We start from the raw sequence: 21381 nt of genomic DNA on the forward strand, positions 1-21381 counted from the left end.
ATGAGGAGGTCCGAGACACAATTAGTATTCATCGGTGACGCAGGACCCGAAGCTCCCAATTCAGCCTGAATGGAGCTTCCAAATATACCTGTACTGCTAGCTTACTAGTAGATTTTGATGATCTTCGGTCTCTGAAGCCAAGGCAAGAAAATTAAGATCCACTGGCACAGTCAAGAGATAAATTTTCAAATATTGAAAATCGACTCTCGTGTATAATAGTAAGAACGTGATGGTACAGCCATTGGGGATATTCAATTTAGTACTACCTGTACTCGTATTTATTCCACACTATGTATGAATGATGTTTAACTAAGGGGGGCTCTGGGCTCCCCATAATCATAAAATGGCACCGGCAGACCAAGATAGCCTTGATATTCACTGAGATTGGACGCCCTTTGACTGACATCGGACTGACCAAGATGACAGGCTGAGCGGGTCGGGGTTGGCGGGTCGGAAAGTGCACCGGGTCGGTTCATCAAGATTTAACTACATTCGAACGAGTTACTTCGTACAAGTTACAACTGGCAATGAGGTACCGACAGATGCTCGAAGGATTCTCTCTTTGCTTTCAAAAGATAAAGGATCCTATTCCCCCTAATAGCCCGGGCGCTTGAAACTACTTCTGACCAGACTTGTCAGAACATCCGTTCCCAACTTATAATTACCACCTCTAGCCCACAATCCCTGCTTTATCTACTTGTCGCATTTCCTCACTAACGCCTTAAAGCTGAGAAAAAGTGCAGACCGTCAATCCGATACCCCACAAGCGCGACACGAGCGCGATTTGTAACCTCAAATCCCATCATTCGTCATCCGTCATCCGATTGTCACCATTTCCCCATTCCCACATTCTCGAGGGCAGGACAATGTCGGAAAACATCAATTCGCATTTCCTGAGCAATCCCGACGCTGAGGGATACTACGGTCGGTTTGGCGGCAACTACTATCCACCAGAACTTCGATCTGCACTGCAAGAGTTGGCCAACAGCCATAAAGAGCTCCATAAATCGCCGGAATTCCAGGCCACCTTGGATAAAGTGCGGGTCGGACTTCAAGGGCGCCCGACGCCAATACACCACCTTGAAAATATCTCAACCCAAGTCGGAGGAGCTCAAATCTTCGTCAAAAGAGAGGATTTGAATCACACCGGTGCACACAAAATCAACCACTGTGTTGGCTTCGCCCTACTTGCTAAACGGATGGGCAAGAAGAAACTAATTGCTGAGACGGGAGCCGGCCAGCATGGCGTCGCTCTGGCAACTGCAGCCGCCTATTTTGGCCTCGAATGCGAAGTTCACATGGGAGAAGTTGATATCAAAAAACAAAGCTCTAATGTTGGGAGGATGCAGCTACTCGGCGCGCGCGTGGTGTCTGTATCGACTGGCCAGTCTGCGTTAAAAGATGCTAGCGATTCTGCATTCCATGCGTACGCCGAGCAGCACAAACACGCGCTTTATGCAATTGGCTCGGCCATCGGTCCTCACCCCTTCCCTATGATTGTACGAGACTTCCAAGGTGTCGTTGGCCGAGAAGCGCGCAAGCAATTCATTTCCATGGCGGATGGAAGTCTGCCTGATCATGTAGTTGCCTGCGTTGCTGGTGGCTCCAATGCAATGGGTATATATACAGGCTTTATAGATGAGCCCGGGGTCATTCTGCATGCGGTCGAACCTATGGGTACGTCTGATAAGCTCGGTCAGCACGCAGCAACATTGTCATATGGAAAACCGGGCACCCTGCATGGTGCTCAATCTATCATGCTTCAGAAAGATGACGGTACACCTGCCAGTGTCTCATCAATCGCGTCAGGGCTCGCATACCCTGGCGTTGGTCCTGAGATTGCGATGCTTCATGAAGCTGGTCGTTTATCAATTGCAGGGATTTCAGATGAGGAAGTCGTCAATACATTCTACCGGATGGCGAAATTCGAGGGTATAATTCCGGCGCTGGAAAGCGCACATGCATTGGCGTTTGCGATTCGGTTGGCCGCGCAGCGCCCTGCATCCGAAAGAATCCTAGTCAATCTCTCGGGTCGTGGCGACAAGGATGTTGATTACGTGCTTGAAAAATACAAGCTAGATGAGAATGGATGCGTCCTTGCAGCAGCTTGAAATCGGATAGAATACATTCCATTCTCAAACCTTCAATATTTCGTGCCACGAACGATTTAGATCAGTACTAGTATATTTTTATTCTAGCAAGAGGGTACTTGAAGTTGCGACCGTTTGTATGTATCGGAGATCATTCGGGTATATCGCTCTATTCTACGCATAATTTCGTTTTCGTTTCATGCAAGGACTGATGTTATTGCCATCTAGCTCACTTCAAGTTCCCAATCCCCTCATTCCCATCCATTCCAAGTCCCCACCTCTCCTGATTCCAGATCATGAAATCCCCCCACATCGATCGAACTTTAACAGACTTCAGGCTAAATCACATACAGGGGCAGCCTTCCGGCGAGCTCGCCGGCAAAGCTTCGGGATCGGCTGCGGGACTTACTTGGTCGGGCAATGTGGAGAAGCTGTTTTTTCCCGGGGATGCCCACGGGGTTTGGGAGCAGCCGATGTGCAGCAAAGTGAGGGGGTATAAAGGAGATTGCAATTTCGCGTTCTAAATGGACTTTACGGCCCAGTATTCCTCTCAAATTTCAATCTTTGCAATGCCCGCTGCTGGATTGCTCGCCGTCCTGGCGGCTTTGGTGCCAGCCGTTCTCGGCCAGGCCAACACTACCTACAAGGACTACTCCACCGAGGCCCAGCCCGACCTTGATGCGCAAACAATCGGAACAATTGACCTGAGCTTCCCCGATTGTGACAAAAGTCCGCTCAGCAATACACTCGTCTGTGATAAATCGGCCAGTGCCCACGATCGAGCGGCGGCCCTTATCTCTTTGTTTACATTCGAAGAACTTGTGAACAGCACGGGCAACAATATTCCGGCAATTCCACGACTCGGGCTGCCTGCCTACCAAGTATGGAGTGAAGCCCTTCATGGGCTCGATCGAGGCAATTTCACCGACTCGGGTGACTTCAGCTGGGCAACTTCCTTCCCTTCGCCGATTCTTACGATGGCTGGTCTCAATCGCACGATGATCAATCATATTGGAGATATAATTTCTACACAAGGTCGAGCATTCAATAATGTCGGGAGGTACGGACTGGATGTCTATGCGCCAAACATCAATTCCTTCCGCCATCCCGTTTGGGGCCGTGGACAAGAGACACCTGGCGAGGATGCCTACTGCCTATGCTCTGCCTATGCCTATGAGTATATTACTGGTATTCAGGGAGGTGTGGACCCTGACCACCTCAAGTTGGTAGCTACTGCAAAGCACTATGCTGGCTATGACATTGAGAACTGGGATGGCCATTCCCGCCTGGGCAATGACATGAATATCACCCAACAGGACCTGGCGGAGTACTTCACTCCACAATTCCTATCTGCAGTACGAGATGCCAAGGTTCACAGTGTCATGTCGTCCTATAACGCCGTCAATGGTGTGCCCAGCTCTGCAAACTCCTTCTTCCTTCAGACTCTTCTTCGCGATACTTGGGGATTCGTGGAGGACGGCTACGTTTCCTCGGACTGCGACGCTGTCTATAACGTCTTCAACCCACACGAATATGCCGCAAATGTCTCCGGTGCGGCTGCTGACTCGATGAGAGCCGGAACCGATATCGACTGCGGAACCTCCTATCAATACTATCTGAATGAATCTCTTATCGATGGGGGAATCTCCCGCAGTGAGATCGAACGTGGAGTCATCAGACTCTACTCGAACTTGGTCCGCCTCGGCTATTTTGACGGCGGCGATAGTCCATTCCGTAACCTCGAATGGTCTGATGTCGTGTCGACCGATGCTCGAAACATATCTTACGAGGCAGCCGTCGAAGGTATTGTTCTTCTCAAAAACGATGGCACCTTGCCTCTTGGGAAGAACACCAGTAGCGTTGCACTGGTTGGGCCATGGGCAAATGCTACTGAACAGATGCAAGGAAACTATTTCTCAACCGCGCCATACCTGACTAGTCCTCTGAAGGCCCTGGAAGCCTCGGACCTAGATGTTAACTACGCCTTTGGTACAAACATTTCTTCAGAGACTACTGATGGGTTTGAAGCGGCAATTTCCGCAGCTAAGAAGTCGGATTTGATTGTATTCGCCGGAGGAATCGATAATACCATCGAGGCAGAGGGAATGGACAGAGCGAATATTACTTGGCCTGGAAACCAACTACAACTAGTAAAGGAGCTGAGCAAGCTTGGCAAGCCTCTAGTCGTTCTGCAAATGGGAGGTGGACAAGTCGATTCTTCCTCTCTCAAGTCCAACAAGAACGTCAATGCTATCATCTGGGGTGGTTACCCTGGCCAGTCTGGTGGCCAGGCCCTCGTGGATATCATCACCGGCAAGCGTGCCCCTGCAGGTCGCCTGACAACCACTCAATACCCGGCCAAGTATGCGACAGAGTTCCCTGCCACAGATATGGCTCTGCGCCCAGGTGGCAACAACCCTGGTCAGACGTACATGTGGTATACAGGCACGCCGGTCTATGAATTCGGCCATGGGCTTTTCTACTCGACTTTCAAGGCATCTCTGCCCAAGTCCAAGAAAGTCAACAATGGGCGCTCTTTTGATATTCTGGACCTTCTTTCCAAGCCTCATCAAAGCTACAACACTGTGGAGCAAGTTCCTTTCTTCAACTATACCGTTGGCATTACCAACACCGGGGGTGTCCTCTCAGATTATACAGCCATGCTTTTCACAAATACAACTGCTGGCCCCAAGCCTTATCCAAACAAGTGGCTTGTAGGCTTTGATCGCCTAGGGGGGACTGAAGCCGCATGCTTCCCAGCAGATGACTATTCCCGTTTCACTTGACAACCTTGCCCGCACTGATTCTCAGGGAAACCGTGTTGTCTACCCTGGGAAGTACGAGCTGGCCCTCAACAACGAGCGATCGGCAGTGGTTTCAGTTACCTTGACCGGCGACGCAACGGTCATCTCGAAGTGGCCACTGGATGAGCAGCAAATTCCTCACGCTTGATTACAAAGTGCAGTTGGGCTTTAAAGGGGTTAACCTATCATGATCGACTAGATACAATAGTATAGATGGGTTATTGAAGTAGCTTCTAAATCATGATTCCATTTCTAAGTTTCTTGAATACCTATTGAGGTCAGCGACATAACTCTGCACGTCTTCCTTATAGACGGAGGTCATCGGTGCTGTGTCTGAGTCTCAAAATTTCCGGTTACTTTTTGCCCAGGTAAATTTTGTGTTTATTTTACTTTTTGTTCTTATTCTGTTGACTGTTAGGAATTTCTTTAAATATAGTTACTTATGAAGTATGCTCAAATCAAGACAACATAGTCCAAGTCGCTGCGCCAATCAATCCTACCACAATTGCGGTAAGGATGGCTGCCCCGGCCCTATCCCCATTCGTGATGTGGTCCCACTGAATTTCTTCCTCTGTCTCATCTGACTCAGTCCCGGCAGCACTATTGCCTTCGCTCGATCCTCCAGTGGTCGAGGTTACCGGGCCGCCGATATCCTTGACGAGAAGGCTTTGCAGGACGTCTAGAGTACCCATTTGTTGACCCACGCCTGTTGTACCATCATAACTACCACTCGCCCATCGAAAGCCGCAGTATGTTCCAGAATCCCCACCTTGACATTGGGCGACAGCAGCTTGCGCTGTGACTCGGAGTTTGTTTATGATTATGTCGTAGGTATGAGGCGCTAGTTGAGTGACATCCGCCATCCAGCGAGACATGTAGGCTTTGAATGAGAGCTGATCGACGTTGCAGATGCCACTCAATTCACAAGGGGGCTCATACATGACATTCTTGCTGGACTCGTTCTTGGAGAAGAAGTGATCGGCGGCACCCAGGAGACCATCCAATCGTATTTTCCAAATGGCGGATGAATTGGAGGACTGCGATGAATTGGATGACTCTGACTCGGATGATTCCAATGAGAGTTCGGAAGTCTATGATAATATGGGTGTTAGCTATATCAAGTTTTGCTTCGAGCTTTGAGAATGATCTCTCACATAGTTATACATCACAGCGGCCCCATGCAGGTGGATACCAGCCGTGTAGGACCACCTTGTTCTATCATAAGATGTACAGTTTGTTTCATGTGTAGTGCCGTCGTAGACTTGCCAGTCGTTCCTGATCAAGCCGACAGCTCTTTCCCAATCCCATGCCTTGGTGGCCCATTCGGCATAAGTCGCATTCCCCGTATATCGAGCCAATCGAGCAGCAATGTCAAAAAAGCAGCCATTGGAAATCGTGTTTTTATAGCCGTAGCCATCATTCCAAGTATAAATCTGCCAGCGTAGGCCACCTTGACAGGCAGTCATATCCCATCGGTGGGTTTGTTCGTTGAACACAGCCTGGACCATGGAGAGATAGCCTGGTGTTTCGGATGAGGGATTGGTAAAATTTCGTTCCGCGGCCGCCATCGCAGTAAGTGCCCAAAAGCACTGATCATCATTTCCCTCCGTATATGTCTGATTCTTTGGCATGAAGTCGCCATTGTCCCCAGCTTGATGCTCAATTGCTTGGACGGTAATGTCGTTGTAAGTGGTATCTCCCGTTAGGGCCCAGTAATTGACGAGCGAGCCAAAGAATGCGCCCGCCTCCCACCAGTAGTATGGATCTGGCAGATTTCCCGGTACATCGCCAGAGTTGTTGCCAGAGTAGAAGGTGACGAGGTCGTAAGCTATCGTGCTAGCGGCTGATTTGATCGACTCTATCATGCCAGAATTTAGCAGGAGTAAAACGCGAGAGGCAGAAATAAGACGAATTAAACATACGCACCGTCGCTCCCAGTATCTAGCTCTATACCTGCTACTAAAACATGAGTGTTGATATAAGAAAGCCCCATGAGCAAAAGGCAAGGCCTGGGAATGTGCCATTGGGAGATCATCGGCGGTTGTAGTGTGTTTTGGTTACAATGCAAGAAGAGAGAGATAATGTAGAAAGAATACGAAGATTAGAAATGAAAAAGAAAAAAAGGGCAAAGGACAACGCAGGCCCAGAATACCTGCTCGAGGAGGTAGTCGGAATACCTAGGGAACTGTCAAAGAATCATGAACGAGTGTCGAGAAATGGACAAAGACATCGCATCGCTCGGCGGGGAGAGAAATCAATAATAAACGCAGCCCACGAGCCCATCATCAATTGCCCAGAAGACCAAAAGAGCGAATGCCGAGTGAAATGCAAAACTCCAAGAACCATTGTGCCGCTTGGCGATGGCGGAGCGATGCCCAGGGCGGCACCAAGGAACAGCGGATCGGTACATCAACACAAAACCGCGTACGCTGGCGCGTTTTGGCCAGCGAAGGGCCAATCAGCTAAGATATGGTAGAGAGGCACTGCCCGCCAAGTCAGCAGCAAACACCTGAAACCAGTACCAGGCAGCCATCCTGGGCAGTAATCCAAGAGACCAAAGGTCAAGTGTTGCGTCTTGGCCGGGCTTGGCGGCAGCGGAGACTTTTAGACGCGTGGATAGGGGCTGAAAGAGAAGAACTCCCGATGTTAGCAAAGAAATCTTTGAAGTTTCTAGATCATACTGTGTGTCTGGACCAGTTCGAGTCTGCAGGTAGTGTGGATTCAAGTTTCAGTTAGGATATTGGTGAGTCGTCGGATATTTATAGATTCTACCACCGACTTGAATGAAGAGAAATCCTACGCATACCACAGGCTCTGTTGTGTATTCCAGTTCCCGGGTTGGATTTTACTAGTTATTTCTTGGCTAAATTCTAGACTTGAATCTATCAGGGTTAATTCCAATTTGAGTTCCGTTGCGGTAGATCTATCCTAGGGGTATGCGATTTATCGTTTCTGATTTGTGGTCATTTCTAGTTGATGCCCTGCTGAGGGTTCAGGATAGCTCGATAGACTTGCAAGTGGGTCACATATCATAACCATGATATTTTCAACTCTTGGTTTAGCAAGTTTAGTAGTAGTATAGCTACAAGTCTGGATATCAAGGGACATGTAGCACCGACTCGACGAGACCTTGAATGCCAAAGTTGAATGAGGTGATATACCTTGACATTCAACGTGAAGAACTTTCACACCAAACAACCCTAGTCTAATATAATAGGCTAGTAACCTCACCTATTCCTACTAGTAAAAATTAGATATAAGTCAGTCGCATACAGTAGTACTAGTTTGTATATCCAACAGTAAAAGTATAGCCTGACCGCCCCGGCGAAATCGGAGGGTTGTGATTGGCTGCTGCATCGTCCCCGCAGTGAACCTCCGCCCTCCGCAGCCCGCAATTCCGCAATCGCAATCGCAACCATCATCATAATCTCCCCCTCTGTCCCTATGCCTTGCTGAGAACCTTCCTTGGGATGGACCCGAGTCAGCCAAATTCCCAGGAGCTTTCCTCCGGCTCGTCACGGGCGCCGCTGGCTGGGGGTCGCCAGATCACTCGCAACCGCGCCAGCTACAGTTGCCACACCTGTCGCCGCCGCAAGGTCAAGTGTGACAAGGTATGCGCCAATCGCATTATCTAACACTATTCTTCAAAGCTAACAAAGTCCCAGGTCCATCCAATATGCGGGAATTGTATCAAAACAGGAGCCGAGTGCGTGTATGATGTCTCATCGGAGAAGCGGGAGGATGCCCATACGAATGCGACTGTGCCCGAGTCATCAGGTCGGTCGGGCCATGGCGTGAAACGGCGCCGAGCGACCCCGCGAACATGGGAGGAGGATGTTGACGAACTTCAATCGATATACGGTCATTTGCGACAGGCTGGGTCGTCAGAGGGGAACAAATCTGACCCGCGCGCGATCGAAAATCGCCTGGATAAATTGATGTCGATGATCGAGAAGATTGGCGGTACTGGACAGCCACTGGAAGACGCCGAGAGAGAGGCAACTCTCGGGGCCGACCAATCATTCTTGGAGGAAGTGCGTCAAAACAGCGATCGGAATGGAATGCCAATCCCTTCTCGCCCTTCTAGCCCGCGTCGTATGGCGGCCGAGTCGAGTGGTGATGAATTCCCTATACCATCAGGTCAGGCTACAGATCTCGTGGACCCAGTCGGGAGCCTCAATCTAGGTCATCTGAGCCTGGACGATGGAGGAAGGTCCAGGTGAGTGCGAACCAGCAGCGACACATTATTATCCTTTTAACCATTAACGATGTCGACCAGATACGTTGGGACAACCTACTGGGCGTATATATCTCATGAGGTATGCCGGACAAATGCCGATTTTTGACTGAGCCTGGAGCCCCGCTGATCCGTCTAGATTAACGACCTCAATCAACTGTTGAGAGACCAAAATCGATCACACGACATGAATTCATTAGAAACCCCTAACGACGACTTCAATGATCCCAGTGCCGGGAATAGGAGACAATGGAGGGGCTCTCTAGCCAGCTCTCCACCTCCTACTACACCTGGTTCCCGCGTTGGCTCGTTTCAACAGTCCATCATCTTCCCTTCTGGTGAATCCCCATCGATGAGCGACAGAGTTGTTGAACCAGAAATGCTGGAGCACATCCCAACCAGACGCCAAAGCCACATTCTGTACAAAGGCTTCATGTCCGGGGTGCATGCCATCAGTCCTGTCGTTCACCCGCCGACGGTGCTCAAGCTGTACAACACATTTTGGAAATGGTACGATTACAGCAGCTACTCCGGAGAGGCATGTCCGATCCCCTCGTTTATTCCTCTTCTTTACGCAATTTGGTATGGTGGTTCCGTCACGGTCTCCATTCGAACTATCAAGGCCGAGTTTAATACGTCATCACGAGATGCACTGTCTACGATGTACAGCGAGGCGGTAACGAGGTGGTTGACGAAGATCTCTTTCCCTCGCAGCCCATCCCTTCAGGGGCTTTCTGCCTATCTCATTGTCCAGACGATTCTTTCCAAAGAGGAAGAACCGCTGACAAGTAGTCTGTTCGTTAGTTTGGCGATGCGTGTCGCGCAGACGATGGGCCTTCACCGAGATCCTGCCAACTTTGGAATTGAGCCTTGCGAAGCGGAGTACAGACGGAGGCTATGGTGGCACATCATGCACATGGATGGTGTGGTGGCAATGTCCAGCGGTCTTCCCCCGCTCGTTAGCGATGAGAATTATTGGGATGTGCGGCAAACAAGCGAACTCAAAGATACTATGCTTGGAGTACCATCCGCCGAGAGTTATGAGCAGTTGGTCGCATCCAAGCAACGACTACCAGATAATCCCGACGACCCGACTGTCTGCGGCGGGCCATCAATGGTGAATGTATTCTATCTCACCGCCAGAGGCAAATACATCATGGCTTGTAAGTTTTCCCTACCAAGGGACCGAGAAATGATACTAATGAGAGCCGACAGGGTCTATTCGTCGAATTCTTAGAATCCAACTTGGCACAAAGCCGGTCACCCGTCAGGATATGGAAGAACTTAAAACAATACTTATGGATCTTCAACTGAAGCTGAATTCCATTGTCGGCAGGATACCCGAAAGCCAGGTTACAGACCATGCATCCGTCTCGTCCGGGCGTGCCCTGTCCATGTCGAAGTCCCCGGTGGAATCTCACTCAGGCGAAAGCGAACTCCCAGGAGAGGGACCCAATGGATGTCCTGAACAGTATCATTCTGCAGTTCTTGTGTCCTTCCATAAATGGGCGCGTATCATTTTGTCACTTTATATTGACAAGGTTCGTTGGCCATTTTTGCCACTATAAAGTAAATGGCGAAACTGACTGTCCTTCTAGGCTTTCTGTGTCGCCTACCAGCCCTTTCTCAAGAATGCTCGCAGTCGCATATGGCCTGCAGCTCGGCAAAGGTATGTATTTCAGAAAATGATAACATCAAAGTGCCTTGTCTGACAAATCCAGCGCTCTTCGTCATTGCCACGGGTTCATGGAAAAGTTCATTCAGCTCGCCACGGATCCAGATTTCCAACCATTTCAGTGGAGCTGGCCAGGGTAAGTAATTCGTCGAATCGTTCAAATGAAAAGCTTAACTAACCATTCAAAGTAATCATCAACCGATGCACGCGACGATGTAAGTTATTTGCAAGTCCAATTTTGTTTAAATACATCTAACGTTCAGTAGGATCATGCTCATCGACCTTTACGAGCGTCCATATAGCCCCGAGGCATTTAGATCACGGGCCTTTATCGATCGCATCCTAGCCCTCTCTGGGCCAGACGGAGGCGTGGTCGGCGGTGAGGATGGTGTATCTACGCAAAGACCTCTGAAGGATGGTGGTCGTGAGGCATGGGATATGATCCGCCGTCTCCGTCAAAAGGCATGGCAGAAAGCTGGCCTCAATCCCCAGATGCTCTGGACCGAACAAGATCAAATCCAGGCGGGCATCGCATCGCCAGCTCCAGAGCTCAATGCCCTGCGAGGGCAACTATATTCAACCCCATCATCGCCGGCTGCTTCTGCTGCAGGTCAAAAGCTACCACCTCCGCCAGATCGCCAGCTCATGGACTTCAATCGGACCTTTTACAACATGACCCGCACTCATAACCTCCCAACCCCTGTGGCATCCTCGACGGCTCGCAGACCCAGTCTTCTTCGATATTCTCTCCAGCCATCCTCCACGAACCAGTCCGCTACTTCAGCCACAATCCCACAATACAATACTACGCCTGCAGCAAGCGTAACATCCCCTATTGCAGCAACATCACCGGAGGTCGCGTCTGCTCTGCGTTCGCCATCGTCCAATCTATCCCCCACTGCACAACCCACAATCCCCGTACCACAACCCCAACAATCCCAACAACACCAGCAACCGCATTTTCCAAGCACGGAAATGTCTCCGAGAATGCTCTACATGGATCCCCAATCTCCAAACCCTGCACCAATGCACATGTCGACCCCGCCCTCAATGGTGGACCCGAATCTCAATTTCGACTGGGACCAATGGGACGCTGTCTTTGGACAACACCTCCCCGTCTCAGATGAACTGATGGAACTGGATCCCGTTGCCGGGCTAGACTTTGCTCATATTGGAATCCCGTCCGCAAATGCTAGCCCAGGCGCGCCAATCGCCTTTAATGGATTACCAGTGGTACCACAGACTGTGGATCAGAATACCACACCTCCATGGACAGACAAAGGTGTCAATCGGGGTAATTTGTCTAGCGATTGGACTGGATATTGTTGATATTATCGATACCCCATGAAAATAATTTATCTAATAGAATACATTTGAAACTACCCTCTCAAGATTGATTGTAGTAGATCTACTGTGCGACTACGACTGGAACTACTACTACTAATACAATATTGGGAAGAAAGCTGATTAAGAGGGAGACGTAACAGTTTATCGATTCATGAGGCGTAACTCGACGATCAGAGGGATCGGTCAATTAGGATACGAAGATGGGACGGTGAAAGCCAGAACAGACAAAAGGCCCGGCGCGAGGAGAGGGGATGATAAGCAACTCGTCCCCGCGTCTGCATCCGATCTAGGCATATGATGGAGAAAGAGCTCGCATTTCTTCATGTACTCTTCATTCTTCATGTCAAGTGCTTTTTTATTTTGCAAATCCGCCCGCTAAGACAAGATAGGACGAGACAAGGCTAATTGCTTGGCTTAGACCTTGGTCTCCTTGAGACCGTGCTTCCAGAGGGTAGCGAAGGGGGTAACACCGTCCTCACGGAAGTCAATCAGGACGTGCCTGCGAGGGAAATGTCAGCGGGATAATCAATACTAGGGAATGTGGTTTATCAACATACATGGCATCACCGTCCATGGACTCGCCCATCATGACATCGTAGTTGTCATAGTTGCCAGAGATCTTCTTGAGAGCGCCAGCGGCACCGGCCTTGAACTCAGCGATGGTCTCGGCGGAGGCCTTCTCCTCCTCAAGCTTCTTGAGGATCTTCTTGACGTAGGACTTCAGGTGAGAAGTGAAGTCCTTCTTGGAGGGCTTAAGACCATCCTCCTCCTTCAGCCACACGAGACGGAACTGGTCCTCAATGTCGTGGACCATGGTGGACTCGCCCTCACCACCCTCCTCCTCGGCATCCTCAGCGGAAGGGTTGGCACCCTCGAGAGCGAAGTCCTCGTTCTTGCGCTTAAGGTACTTGCGGCAGTCGGTCTCGAGAAGAATAGGGCAGTCCTTAGCGGGGGCAATCTCGAAGGTGGAGGAGCAGAGCTCATCTCCGGAAATAATGTCCTGTGAATGTCAGCGGTTAGTTCTCAAATCAAATTGGGTGGACAGGTGGGAGAATCTCTGGGTTTGAATTCACATACCTTGAAGATAATCATGGTGGCGGGATGAGGGTATATTTGACAGAAGACAAAAAGTGAATGGATGAGGAGGGGAAAGGAAAACAAAAGAAAAAAGGAGGGGAAATGAAGTTTTTTTTTTAGTGGCGGCGCAGTGGGGGAGTTTGCCTTGTTTGCACGGGATCACGGGATTTCCTGTATCAGAAGTATACTCAACATATACTCGAAGTATATGAAAGTATACATTGTATACTTATATGTTAACATACTCTTGAAGTCTCCGATATCTACCTCTGTGGAAATATATTTCAAATATTCATTCAATAGATTCACCGGGTCTGAGTCCTCATCACAGTGCTTCCTGGTAGAATGAGTATGTAGGTACTCCGTACTCCGTACATACTGTAGGACTCGCCCCGCAGTGGCACTGGCAATCTCGGCCCACATCTCCTCCTATCGCGTTGATCTCCGGGCTCAAAATAGCCGGTTATCACAACTTGCTCTTAATTCTTTGTTTTCAATGATAAACTATGCCGGTAAAATTAGCACAGTACACTGTACTATTAACTATGCTCGGTGTCATAAAACCCCAAATGAAACTTACAGCCAATTTGAGATATCTGCAAGGACGGGCAGACTCGGAGCATGGCATGTGGGGACATGAGATGGATGGAAGGAAGTCCACCAAAAACTACATATTACCACTACTAGTATTTTTGCATTCAACTCATTCTATTGCTATTTATTCATCATTTGACAACATGTCCTCGAAAATCCGTATATCATGGCTTCGAGTCCATCCAACAATACCATTCTTCGGGGATGGCATGAAAGGTCCAAACTTGATTGGCTCCTTGTTTAAATTGATCCGAGTTCTTGTCATTGAGATCTCTCCATTGTTCAGTAGGTAAACAATGAAATGGCTGTAAGTCTTTTATCTGACTTGCAGCTCGAAGTGCCCATCTCATCTATATAAACTAGTCGAGTAGGCCTGTCTATTCGATCTTCGTCCCACAGCAGCCCCTTGGCCTTCATTTGAAGGCATGTAGAGACCGTTACACAGCTACTACTACTACTACTACTACTACTATACAGCTTATATTATAGTATCATCTATACCAACATCATGTCTATCGACTCGAAGAACAACCAGTACACGATGGCCGAGGTCAAAGAGTTTGGAGAGAGGTTCCACAACTATATGAATGAGTCCAATGCCCCAGGATGCACTGTTCCTCCTATTACATTTACACTAGCTTCTCTCGACGGCCCGGCCTGGTCATCTGAGTATAGGCCCAAGCGCTTGCAATCCGAACATGAGGAGATGATCCGGACGCTGGGCCTGCCCATCGAGTCCGACTCTGGGATTGAGCATTCTCAGTCTCAGTACCGGTATGTCTGGATTACTAATTTAGTCACTTGGACGGAATGGTGTGGCCATATTGGACCCGGGGTTGTCTTCATGGACCTTGTTATCAGGAATCGGCAGGCTGGTGATCCCCGTCTTACTGACATGACCAAGGCTATCTATGAGACGTCGTACCCGATTGACACTTTGAAGCATATCTTCTTCTGTGACGTTGTTAACAGCGAGGCCCGCCGGATTATCGAAAATCAAGTTATTAAAAGGATGTTCCGGCCTCGGGCAATCACATCGTATGAGGTTGAATCCGATCAGTTCAAGCTCATTCTGGGGACCGAGCTTGGCAGATTCGTGGCACGATTGATTCTCGGGACGTGGGGACAGGGTGTGAAGCGGGTTGAGCGTGTTACTGTGATGGCACATTTGCCGCAGAAAACCTTGAGCGACCTGCGATTCGACATTGGGGATTGTCCGTGATAGAGTGAGTGATAGTATCCATACTAACCTTGGAATCTGCTAGTTGTGCTAACTCATTTGCTACCTCTAACTATATTTGAATATTATTTACTACCAGTTTTGTGCTCTACAGATATTCTCCCAGCCCCATCGTACTATCTACTTGTAACTAACTAACCAGTGCCCGGTGGGTTGATCATCATGTCATGTACTAGTTAGTTAACTAGTAAGTATGTACACGCAGATGTACATAGCACATATCTCCTGATGATCAGTCAACCTTGAGTCCTTGAACCCTTCAATATGTGAGAAACGGAAGTAATGCACTAAACCACACCCACGCTAGTATATACTACTATAATTCCATAATTCCATACCTTTTTTCCTGTATAATTCCCCCTGTATAGTTCGGATGCCAATCCGGCCGTGACCCTCCGCATACAAACTGATACCGTAACTTACCATCTGTAAGTTCCCACTCCCGCCCCAACACTGAAAACAGCGCAATCTTACCGTAACCCATCTGTCACACCACTGCATCCGAACTGGCGCCACTCCGTCGCCTCCTTTTGTCTTTTTGTTCGGGGGCATCTTTCGATCTTTTTCTTTCTTTCTTCTTTCTCCTCTGCTTATTTCTTGTTTTTGCTATTCTTATCGTCACTCCTTCATCACTCCAGCTTCACCTCCTATTACACCTGGGGACTTTTCTGTCCCATTTCAATCCTTTTGCATTTAGTCTCCTACTAACTTGGTCTGCCACGATCGCGGATCCTCCTGGGATTAATTTGCCTATCGCAACCATCCACCATCCACCTTCCACTTCCCCCTCCCAATCTCACCCAACAACAACAACAACCCCCACGACTTTGCCTCCTCCAGGCTTTCTCTCGCCCCATTTTGTCTCCATCATGGCTGCCAACGCTTCGGTCGCGTTTGACCTCCCTCCACTCCCAAGTTACACCCTCACAGAGCGACAGCCGGTCTTTCCGCCCATTCCCGATAACGTTGTCGCCCTCCTTCTACCGATTGTTGCCTATTGGGTATTGTCGGGCATCTACCACTACCTCGATGTCAATAACTACTTTGAACAATACCGTCTACACACCCCGGCCGAGTTGTCAAAGAGGAACCGAGTCAGCCGCTGGGAGGTTGTCCGTGATGTGATCCTACAACAAATTATTCAAACCATCGCGGGTTGGTCAGTCGCGTATTTTGATCCCCCCGAGATGACCGGCTTGGACGACTATAATGTGGCGACCTGGGCTCAACGCGTCCGCATCGCTCAGCGAGCAATTCCCACCATCTTGACCGTCCTCGGTGTCGACGCCACCGGTCTGGCCAAGTCGGTCTCGCAGAACGGTCACTCCATCTTAGCCGGCGCCCCTAGCCGGAGGTTCTTATCCCACCATGGTGCAGTCAATGGTCTTGGAAAACGGAGCTGAGATCACTGCCCCCGCCTTTGCTGGCTGGGAGTTGACTCTGGCCTCATTTATCTACTGGTACTTCGTTCCAGGTCTGCAGTTCCTCATCGCTATCTCCATCGTCGATACCTGGCAATACTTCCTCCATCGCGCAATGCACCTCAACCGCTGGCTATATGGTGAGTACCTCGCCCTCTTTTCCCTCTTTGCTTTGTGTAAGAAAGATCACCCACTAACCCAGTCTACAGTAACCTTCCATTCCCGCCATCACCGTCTGTACGTCCCTTACGCCTTCGGCGCCTTATACAACCACCCCGTGGAGGGCTTCCTCCTAGATACCGCCGGTACGGGTATTGCCTTCCTGGTCACCGGCATGACCAACCGCCAGGCGATGTGGTTCTTCACCTGCTCGACCATCAAGACCGTTGACGATCACTGCGGCTACGCCTTCCCCTGGGATCCCCTACAACACTTCACCTCCAACAACGCTGCCTACCACGATATTCATCACCAAAGCTGGGGCATCAAGACCAATTTCTCTCAGCCCTTCTTCATTTTCTGGGACCGACTGCTGAATACCCAATGGAAGGGCGAGGTGAAGCTCCGCTACGAGCGGGCTCGGGACAACGCACAGAAGCAGGTGGACATGGAGACGGCCCAGGCGGCCGAAGCTGCCGCCAATGCAGTGACGACGCCCACCATCGAGCCTCAGCCCGCGGTGGTCTCTTCCGAAGGACCAGCCACACGCACTCGTTTGCGCCGCAAAACCGTCGACAGTCTCAAGGGCCCAAGCCATGGTGTTCCGGGCAGCGTTCTGCACAATTAAAGCCGCGATGAATTTGAAATAGGGGCCGTCTGGTCTATTGCATTGTCTCATTTGGCGTTTCTCGGAGCTGCTGGTCATCTTTCTTTTTTTCCGAGGCTGTGGGTTTGGCTTTCGCTTTCATGTATATGGGGTCTTGCATCCTACCTGTATTAATACCACGAGAATGTGCCACAGTCCTTTTGTACATGGTTTTTCTCTACGACCTCCCGGCGACTCATTGTTCATAATGTCTATTGTTTTACAGATTGACTCAAGTCATCCAATTCAATTTAATTGCATTGCATATGTGTCCACACAGGTTCTCTAAGAAGCAATATCGTACAACACCCTCTAACCAACTCCGATCAAACTTGAAGCAAATCAAATCATGTTATGATGGCCAACCATCAGATCCCAAGTGGTCCATGTCTCTGACTTCTCCTGAAACCCAGAGTTTGAATCCTCGGTCTCATTTCCGTCCGAATCCGTACAATCATCATCCATCCAGTCACTGCTAGAATCCACGTGATAATCTGTCCTGGAATAATCCGAGGGTGAGGGCTGGTATATCACAGGTACATCCCTGCTAGATCTATTACTAGTAGCACCTGGCCCTGGAACACGATGTGGAGGTCTGTTCGGCATCAAGCTTAGCCGATCGTATTGATCGTTCAATTGAGCAAGCTCGTTGATAGTCTTGTCATTCTTCGCCCCAATGTTGAGGGGTGCAACCATGGCTGACCGAACAAGTGTGTCGCGAGAGAAGGGCTTCTTTTTCCCCATATTCCTGTACATTTCCATAAGCTCATCAACTGCATCGGGTCCAATTTTCGCATTTTCGGCATTATTATTCTTTGGCGAGGTGCCTTCCTTCTCCTTTGCCATACTATACTGAGAATCACAACTGGCAGATGGCGTCGGGGCAGCCCCATGCTCGGGAATTTGCAACAAAGAAGCCATTCTAGGGAACAAAATCCCCTGGTGACTCTGATCCAATTCTTCCTTCTCACTCGGGCCCCCGTGATGCCGGGTCTTAGAACCACGACGGTTTCCATACCCGCGTCTTTGGAACTCAGCTCTCGTGCAAGCTTTACGAGCAGCCTTCATTCCAAATGCCAGTTCACTCGACGCCGTATAGATCTCCTGCATCTGATCACCAGTGAACTGATTAATACACTCATTAACAAACCCCATGAGCGTACGCGCCCGGTGTTTTCGTCGCGTCCGAGTCCGACTTAGAATCACCACGCGCAAGTTGCGCACTGCCTCCATATCTGACGCAACACGCGCCAGCATGCAAGCCCGACAGCCATCAATCTGGTAGCTCCACCCATTGGGGATGAAGATCCGAGGTTCCTGGCCGGGTTTAATCCACATGCCTCGCAACGCGCGCAGACGGATCAAAATCTCCTCTTCCACAGGATGACAAAGTTCAGGGAATTTCTCAAATAGAATAAAGTGCTGCGTGACCTCTATTTGCACGAACAGAAATATATGAGAGATCAAATCCGCGTTGAGAGGCAGATGCAAATCACAAAATGTGCTAGGAAGCTGTTTGAAACTAAGCGATAGAGGTCTGGGCCGGCGGAGACGTTTTGGTAGATTCTGGATCAGTCTCTCGATTTGCGGTCTAAACGCTATCTTCATCAGGTCCGTGTTGTCTAGATGCAGGATCTGCGTTAGCATCTTGAGTTCGCTTCGGTCCAACATGTTGACTGACCGCGGGTGTGATTCGGCTTTTGTTGTACGGCGGAGGCTGGAGGGCATGGTGAATCGTTTGAGACCGCGAATATCGGTATTGCTCTCATTTTGAATCATAACAGCTGAAATTCAGTGAGTGTGCTCGGGAATGATCTGATAATCTTGAATTATTTGATTTCGTAATGCGTAATCTTTTCGGTTCTATTCTAGAACGTTGGGGATTGGCAGAAATAGGACAAATCCGAGCTTTTATATGATATTCATGGATGTGAAACTTTGCTTTGAAGATCTATACTTGGCTCCTCAAAGGTAATCACATTTCATTGTATCCACGGCTATTCCCGACTCAAATATGCCACAATAAGACACACGTGATGCCTTTGAAGTGTCGGTTTCAAGTCATTGTTGGCTATGTTTCATACCAAAGACGGATTCGAGAAAGCCTTTGTTCTTTGATGAACAGAAAGCCGGTACCATATTGTCTATTCCGCGACTAAAAATGGGAGTATTCACCAGTTATCAGCCATTATTCGCCCTTTGTTATCTCTCACAATGAACTTCTCGTTCCTCGAATTCAAGGCACACGCAAAATTATTTATCTTGCTATGTCCCCCATCTTCGTCCAGCACCCTTTGAAAGAACTCGTTGTCTTTGGCCACGCGATATTCCACTCGCAGCTATGAAGTCAGACTCGCAGCTGTGCATATCCGCGACGTACCCTATCCTCAGCATTATATGCCTCGGAATCCTCGCAAGCTCCCTCTTTATGGCCTTTAGCACAATACTGACAGCTTTGCTAGACCTTCTTGCGGACTATGTCATGAACCCAGCGATGATGAAGATGGCAACGCCCCTGTTCAATCCGATTGTAGAATCTGTCGCCGACCTCATGATCGACATGTCAGAGCTTTACGAGGATCTTACGGATTTACCACGGTTAGCACTAGTCCCATACGATATCATACTCATCTTTCTAGATACAGTCATTGTAATACTGGGTGTCATACGGCTGGAATTGATCACCATGGTATACCTCTATGACTCGCTCTACCAATTCTACAAGGCCACCAAGGAAGCTTTCGGCATTTCGCTCATAACCTTTCAGTATATCCGAGCCTTTGCATCTAGATCTACCTTGGTTTTTTCTTGGAAACACTGGTCTCGACTTTGTCAAATGTGGTTGGAAATATAGAGATGCATGGTGTTAAGATCGACCGTCATGGTTTGGATAGACAAATCCATTCCTGCTAGGTAGCATCAAATACCAGACATTTGTTCTTCAAAATTCGTATCTATAAACTAGTAGCATTTAGGCTGGCAGGTCGTATTCTTAAAATAGCAGCTAAACTTTACGTAACCGCCAACTAACTTTCCTTCCCACTCCAACTCAACTTAAAAGCAGATCCCCCGGAAGACTGTCAGCCTCCCGAAAGCAAGCTTTCATACTTCCAAACTTTATCGATAATTTACCACGTGTGATCAAAGCATCCTCTCCAAGTTCGATCTACTGAACGCTTTGCTAGCTCAACATGACCACTCCAAACGAGGCTGAGATTATCCTCTATGACTTGGCATCTACCAAGGGCCTCTGCTTCTCACCAGTTGTTTGGCGTATCCGCCTAATGCTCAACTACAAGCGCATTCCTTATCGAACGGTCTTCCTCGAGTTCCCAGATATCGAGCCGACTCTAAAAGAACAGTGAGTCAATATGGCATACTTAGTCATACCTTCCAAGTAACATTGGACTCCTGTTTTTGGAGTCACCCTAGGGCAAATAAGTCATATCTCTGACTTTAATCTATAGTGGCATCGTACCGGAATCGGGAACGAAATACACCGTCCCTGCTATCCAGCACCTACCAACTAATACCACGATCATGGACTCCATCCCAATCTCGCAGTTCATCGAAAAGACCTACCCAGACCCTCACGTTCCACTGGCATCAGACCTGGGCCAAGAAATCGAGGCTAAATCACGATCTGTGGTGGGAAAATTATTCTATATATCCGTGATGCCGCGCGAAATACAGATCCTATCTCCACGCGCGCAGGGATACTACCGACGTACTCGCGAAGCCACACTTGGCCACAAGCTGGAGGACCTCCTTGACCCGGAGAAGGAGGAACAGATCTGGGGGGCCCTGGGCGACAGCATAAGCGGAATTAGCGAGCTGATGAAGACGAACATGGCTGACGGGCCATTTATCCTTGGAGCAAAGCCTAGCTACGCTGATTTCTTTATTGCGGGGTCGCTTCAGTCTGCAAAGACGGTGCATGAGGATATGTTCCATAGGATTACACAGTATCCCGGTTTCAAGGACGTTTATGAGGCTTGTTTGCCATACATGGACAGGAAGGATTGATTGGCTTTATATGTAAGGGACCGGAATTTGAGGTTGGATACTCACGAGATATCATGAATTTAAGA

The 21381-nt window shown here is 49.1% G+C and overlaps 9 protein-coding genes across 9 annotated transcripts; 6 read left to right on the top strand and 3 right to left on the bottom strand.

Moving 5' to 3' along the window:
* Nucleotides 1-866: 866 nt before the first annotated feature.
* Nucleotides 867-2111, top strand: N7509_011568 (tryptophan synthase subunit beta; the record flags this gene model as incomplete). Its single annotated transcript, XM_056636205.1, has 1 exon — nucleotides 867-2111. The coding sequence occupies one exon, from the start codon at nucleotides 867-869 to the stop codon at nucleotides 2109-2111; it is 1245 nt and encodes a 414-aa protein (XP_056482235.1).
* A 548-nt stretch (nucleotides 2112-2659) lies between these two features.
* Nucleotides 2660-5042, top strand: xlnD (beta-xylosidase XylA; the record flags this gene model as incomplete). The annotated part of the gene is given in 2 exon segments (XM_056636206.1): nucleotides 2660-4804; nucleotides 4824-5042. The coding sequence occupies 2 exon segments, from the start codon at nucleotides 2660-2662 to the stop codon at nucleotides 5040-5042; spliced, it is 2364 nt and encodes a 787-aa protein (XP_056482236.1).
* Nucleotides 5043-5352: 310 nt separating this feature from the next.
* On the bottom strand, nucleotides 5353-6759 carry N7509_011570 (glycoside hydrolase family 76 protein; the record flags this gene model as incomplete). Its single annotated transcript, XM_056636207.1, has 2 exons — nucleotides 5353-5985; nucleotides 6049-6759. The coding sequence occupies 2 exons, from the start codon at nucleotides 6757-6759 to the stop codon at nucleotides 5353-5355; spliced, it is 1344 nt and encodes a 447-aa protein (XP_056482237.1).
* A 1605-nt stretch (nucleotides 6760-8364) lies between these two features.
* On the top strand, nucleotides 8365-12135 carry N7509_011571 (putative C6 transcription factor; the record flags this gene model as incomplete). The annotated part of the gene is made up of 9 exons (XM_056636208.1): nucleotides 8365-8505; nucleotides 8560-9113; nucleotides 9174-9213; nucleotides 9271-10294; nucleotides 10347-10672; nucleotides 10730-10800; nucleotides 10853-10942; nucleotides 10995-11021; nucleotides 11073-12135. The coding sequence occupies 9 exons, from the start codon at nucleotides 8365-8367 to the stop codon at nucleotides 12133-12135; spliced, it is 3336 nt and encodes a 1111-aa protein (XP_056482238.1).
* Nucleotides 12136-12567: 432 nt separating this feature from the next.
* N7509_011572 (translationally-controlled tumor protein) lies at nucleotides 12568-13245 on the bottom strand (the record flags this gene model as incomplete). Its single annotated transcript, XM_056636209.1, has 3 exons — nucleotides 12568-12652; nucleotides 12711-13153; nucleotides 13231-13245. 3 exons carry the CDS (start codon nucleotides 13243-13245, stop codon nucleotides 12568-12570), a joined length of 543 nt encoding a protein of 180 aa, XP_056482239.1.
* Nucleotides 13246-14332: 1087 nt separating this feature from the next.
* N7509_011573 (uncharacterized protein) lies at nucleotides 14333-15046 on the top strand (the record flags this gene model as incomplete). The annotated part of the gene is made up of 1 exon (XM_056636210.1): nucleotides 14333-15046. The coding sequence occupies one exon, from the start codon at nucleotides 14333-14335 to the stop codon at nucleotides 15044-15046; it is 714 nt and encodes a 237-aa protein (XP_056482240.1).
* An 887-nt stretch (nucleotides 15047-15933) lies between these two features.
* On the top strand, nucleotides 15934-17272 carry sur2 (sphingosine hydroxylase; the record flags this gene model as incomplete). Its single annotated transcript, XM_056636211.1, has 3 exons — nucleotides 15934-16384; nucleotides 16413-16625; nucleotides 16695-17272. 3 exons carry the CDS (start codon nucleotides 15934-15936, stop codon nucleotides 17270-17272), a joined length of 1242 nt encoding a protein of 413 aa, XP_056482241.1.
* Nucleotides 17273-17632: 360 nt separating this feature from the next.
* Nucleotides 17633-19018, bottom strand: N7509_011575 (uncharacterized protein; the record flags this gene model as incomplete). Its single annotated transcript, XM_056636212.1, has 1 exon — nucleotides 17633-19018. The coding sequence occupies one exon, from the start codon at nucleotides 19016-19018 to the stop codon at nucleotides 17633-17635; it is 1386 nt and encodes a 461-aa protein (XP_056482242.1).
* A 1463-nt stretch (nucleotides 19019-20481) lies between these two features.
* Nucleotides 20482-21316, top strand: N7509_011576 (glutathione S-transferase family protein; the record flags this gene model as incomplete). The annotated part of the gene is made up of 2 exons (XM_056636213.1): nucleotides 20482-20651; nucleotides 20758-21316. 2 exons carry the CDS (start codon nucleotides 20482-20484, stop codon nucleotides 21314-21316), a joined length of 729 nt encoding a protein of 242 aa, XP_056482243.1.
* Between the last annotated feature and the right edge of the window lie 65 nt (nucleotides 21317-21381).

This window comes from Penicillium cosmopolitanum (genome assembly GCF_028827165.1).
Source record: "Penicillium cosmopolitanum strain IBT 29677 chromosome Unknown utg000011l:1.0-3548175.0:1.0-3550911.0, whole genome shotgun sequence".
Taxonomy (NCBI): domain Eukaryota; kingdom Fungi; phylum Ascomycota; class Eurotiomycetes; order Eurotiales; family Aspergillaceae; genus Penicillium; species Penicillium cosmopolitanum.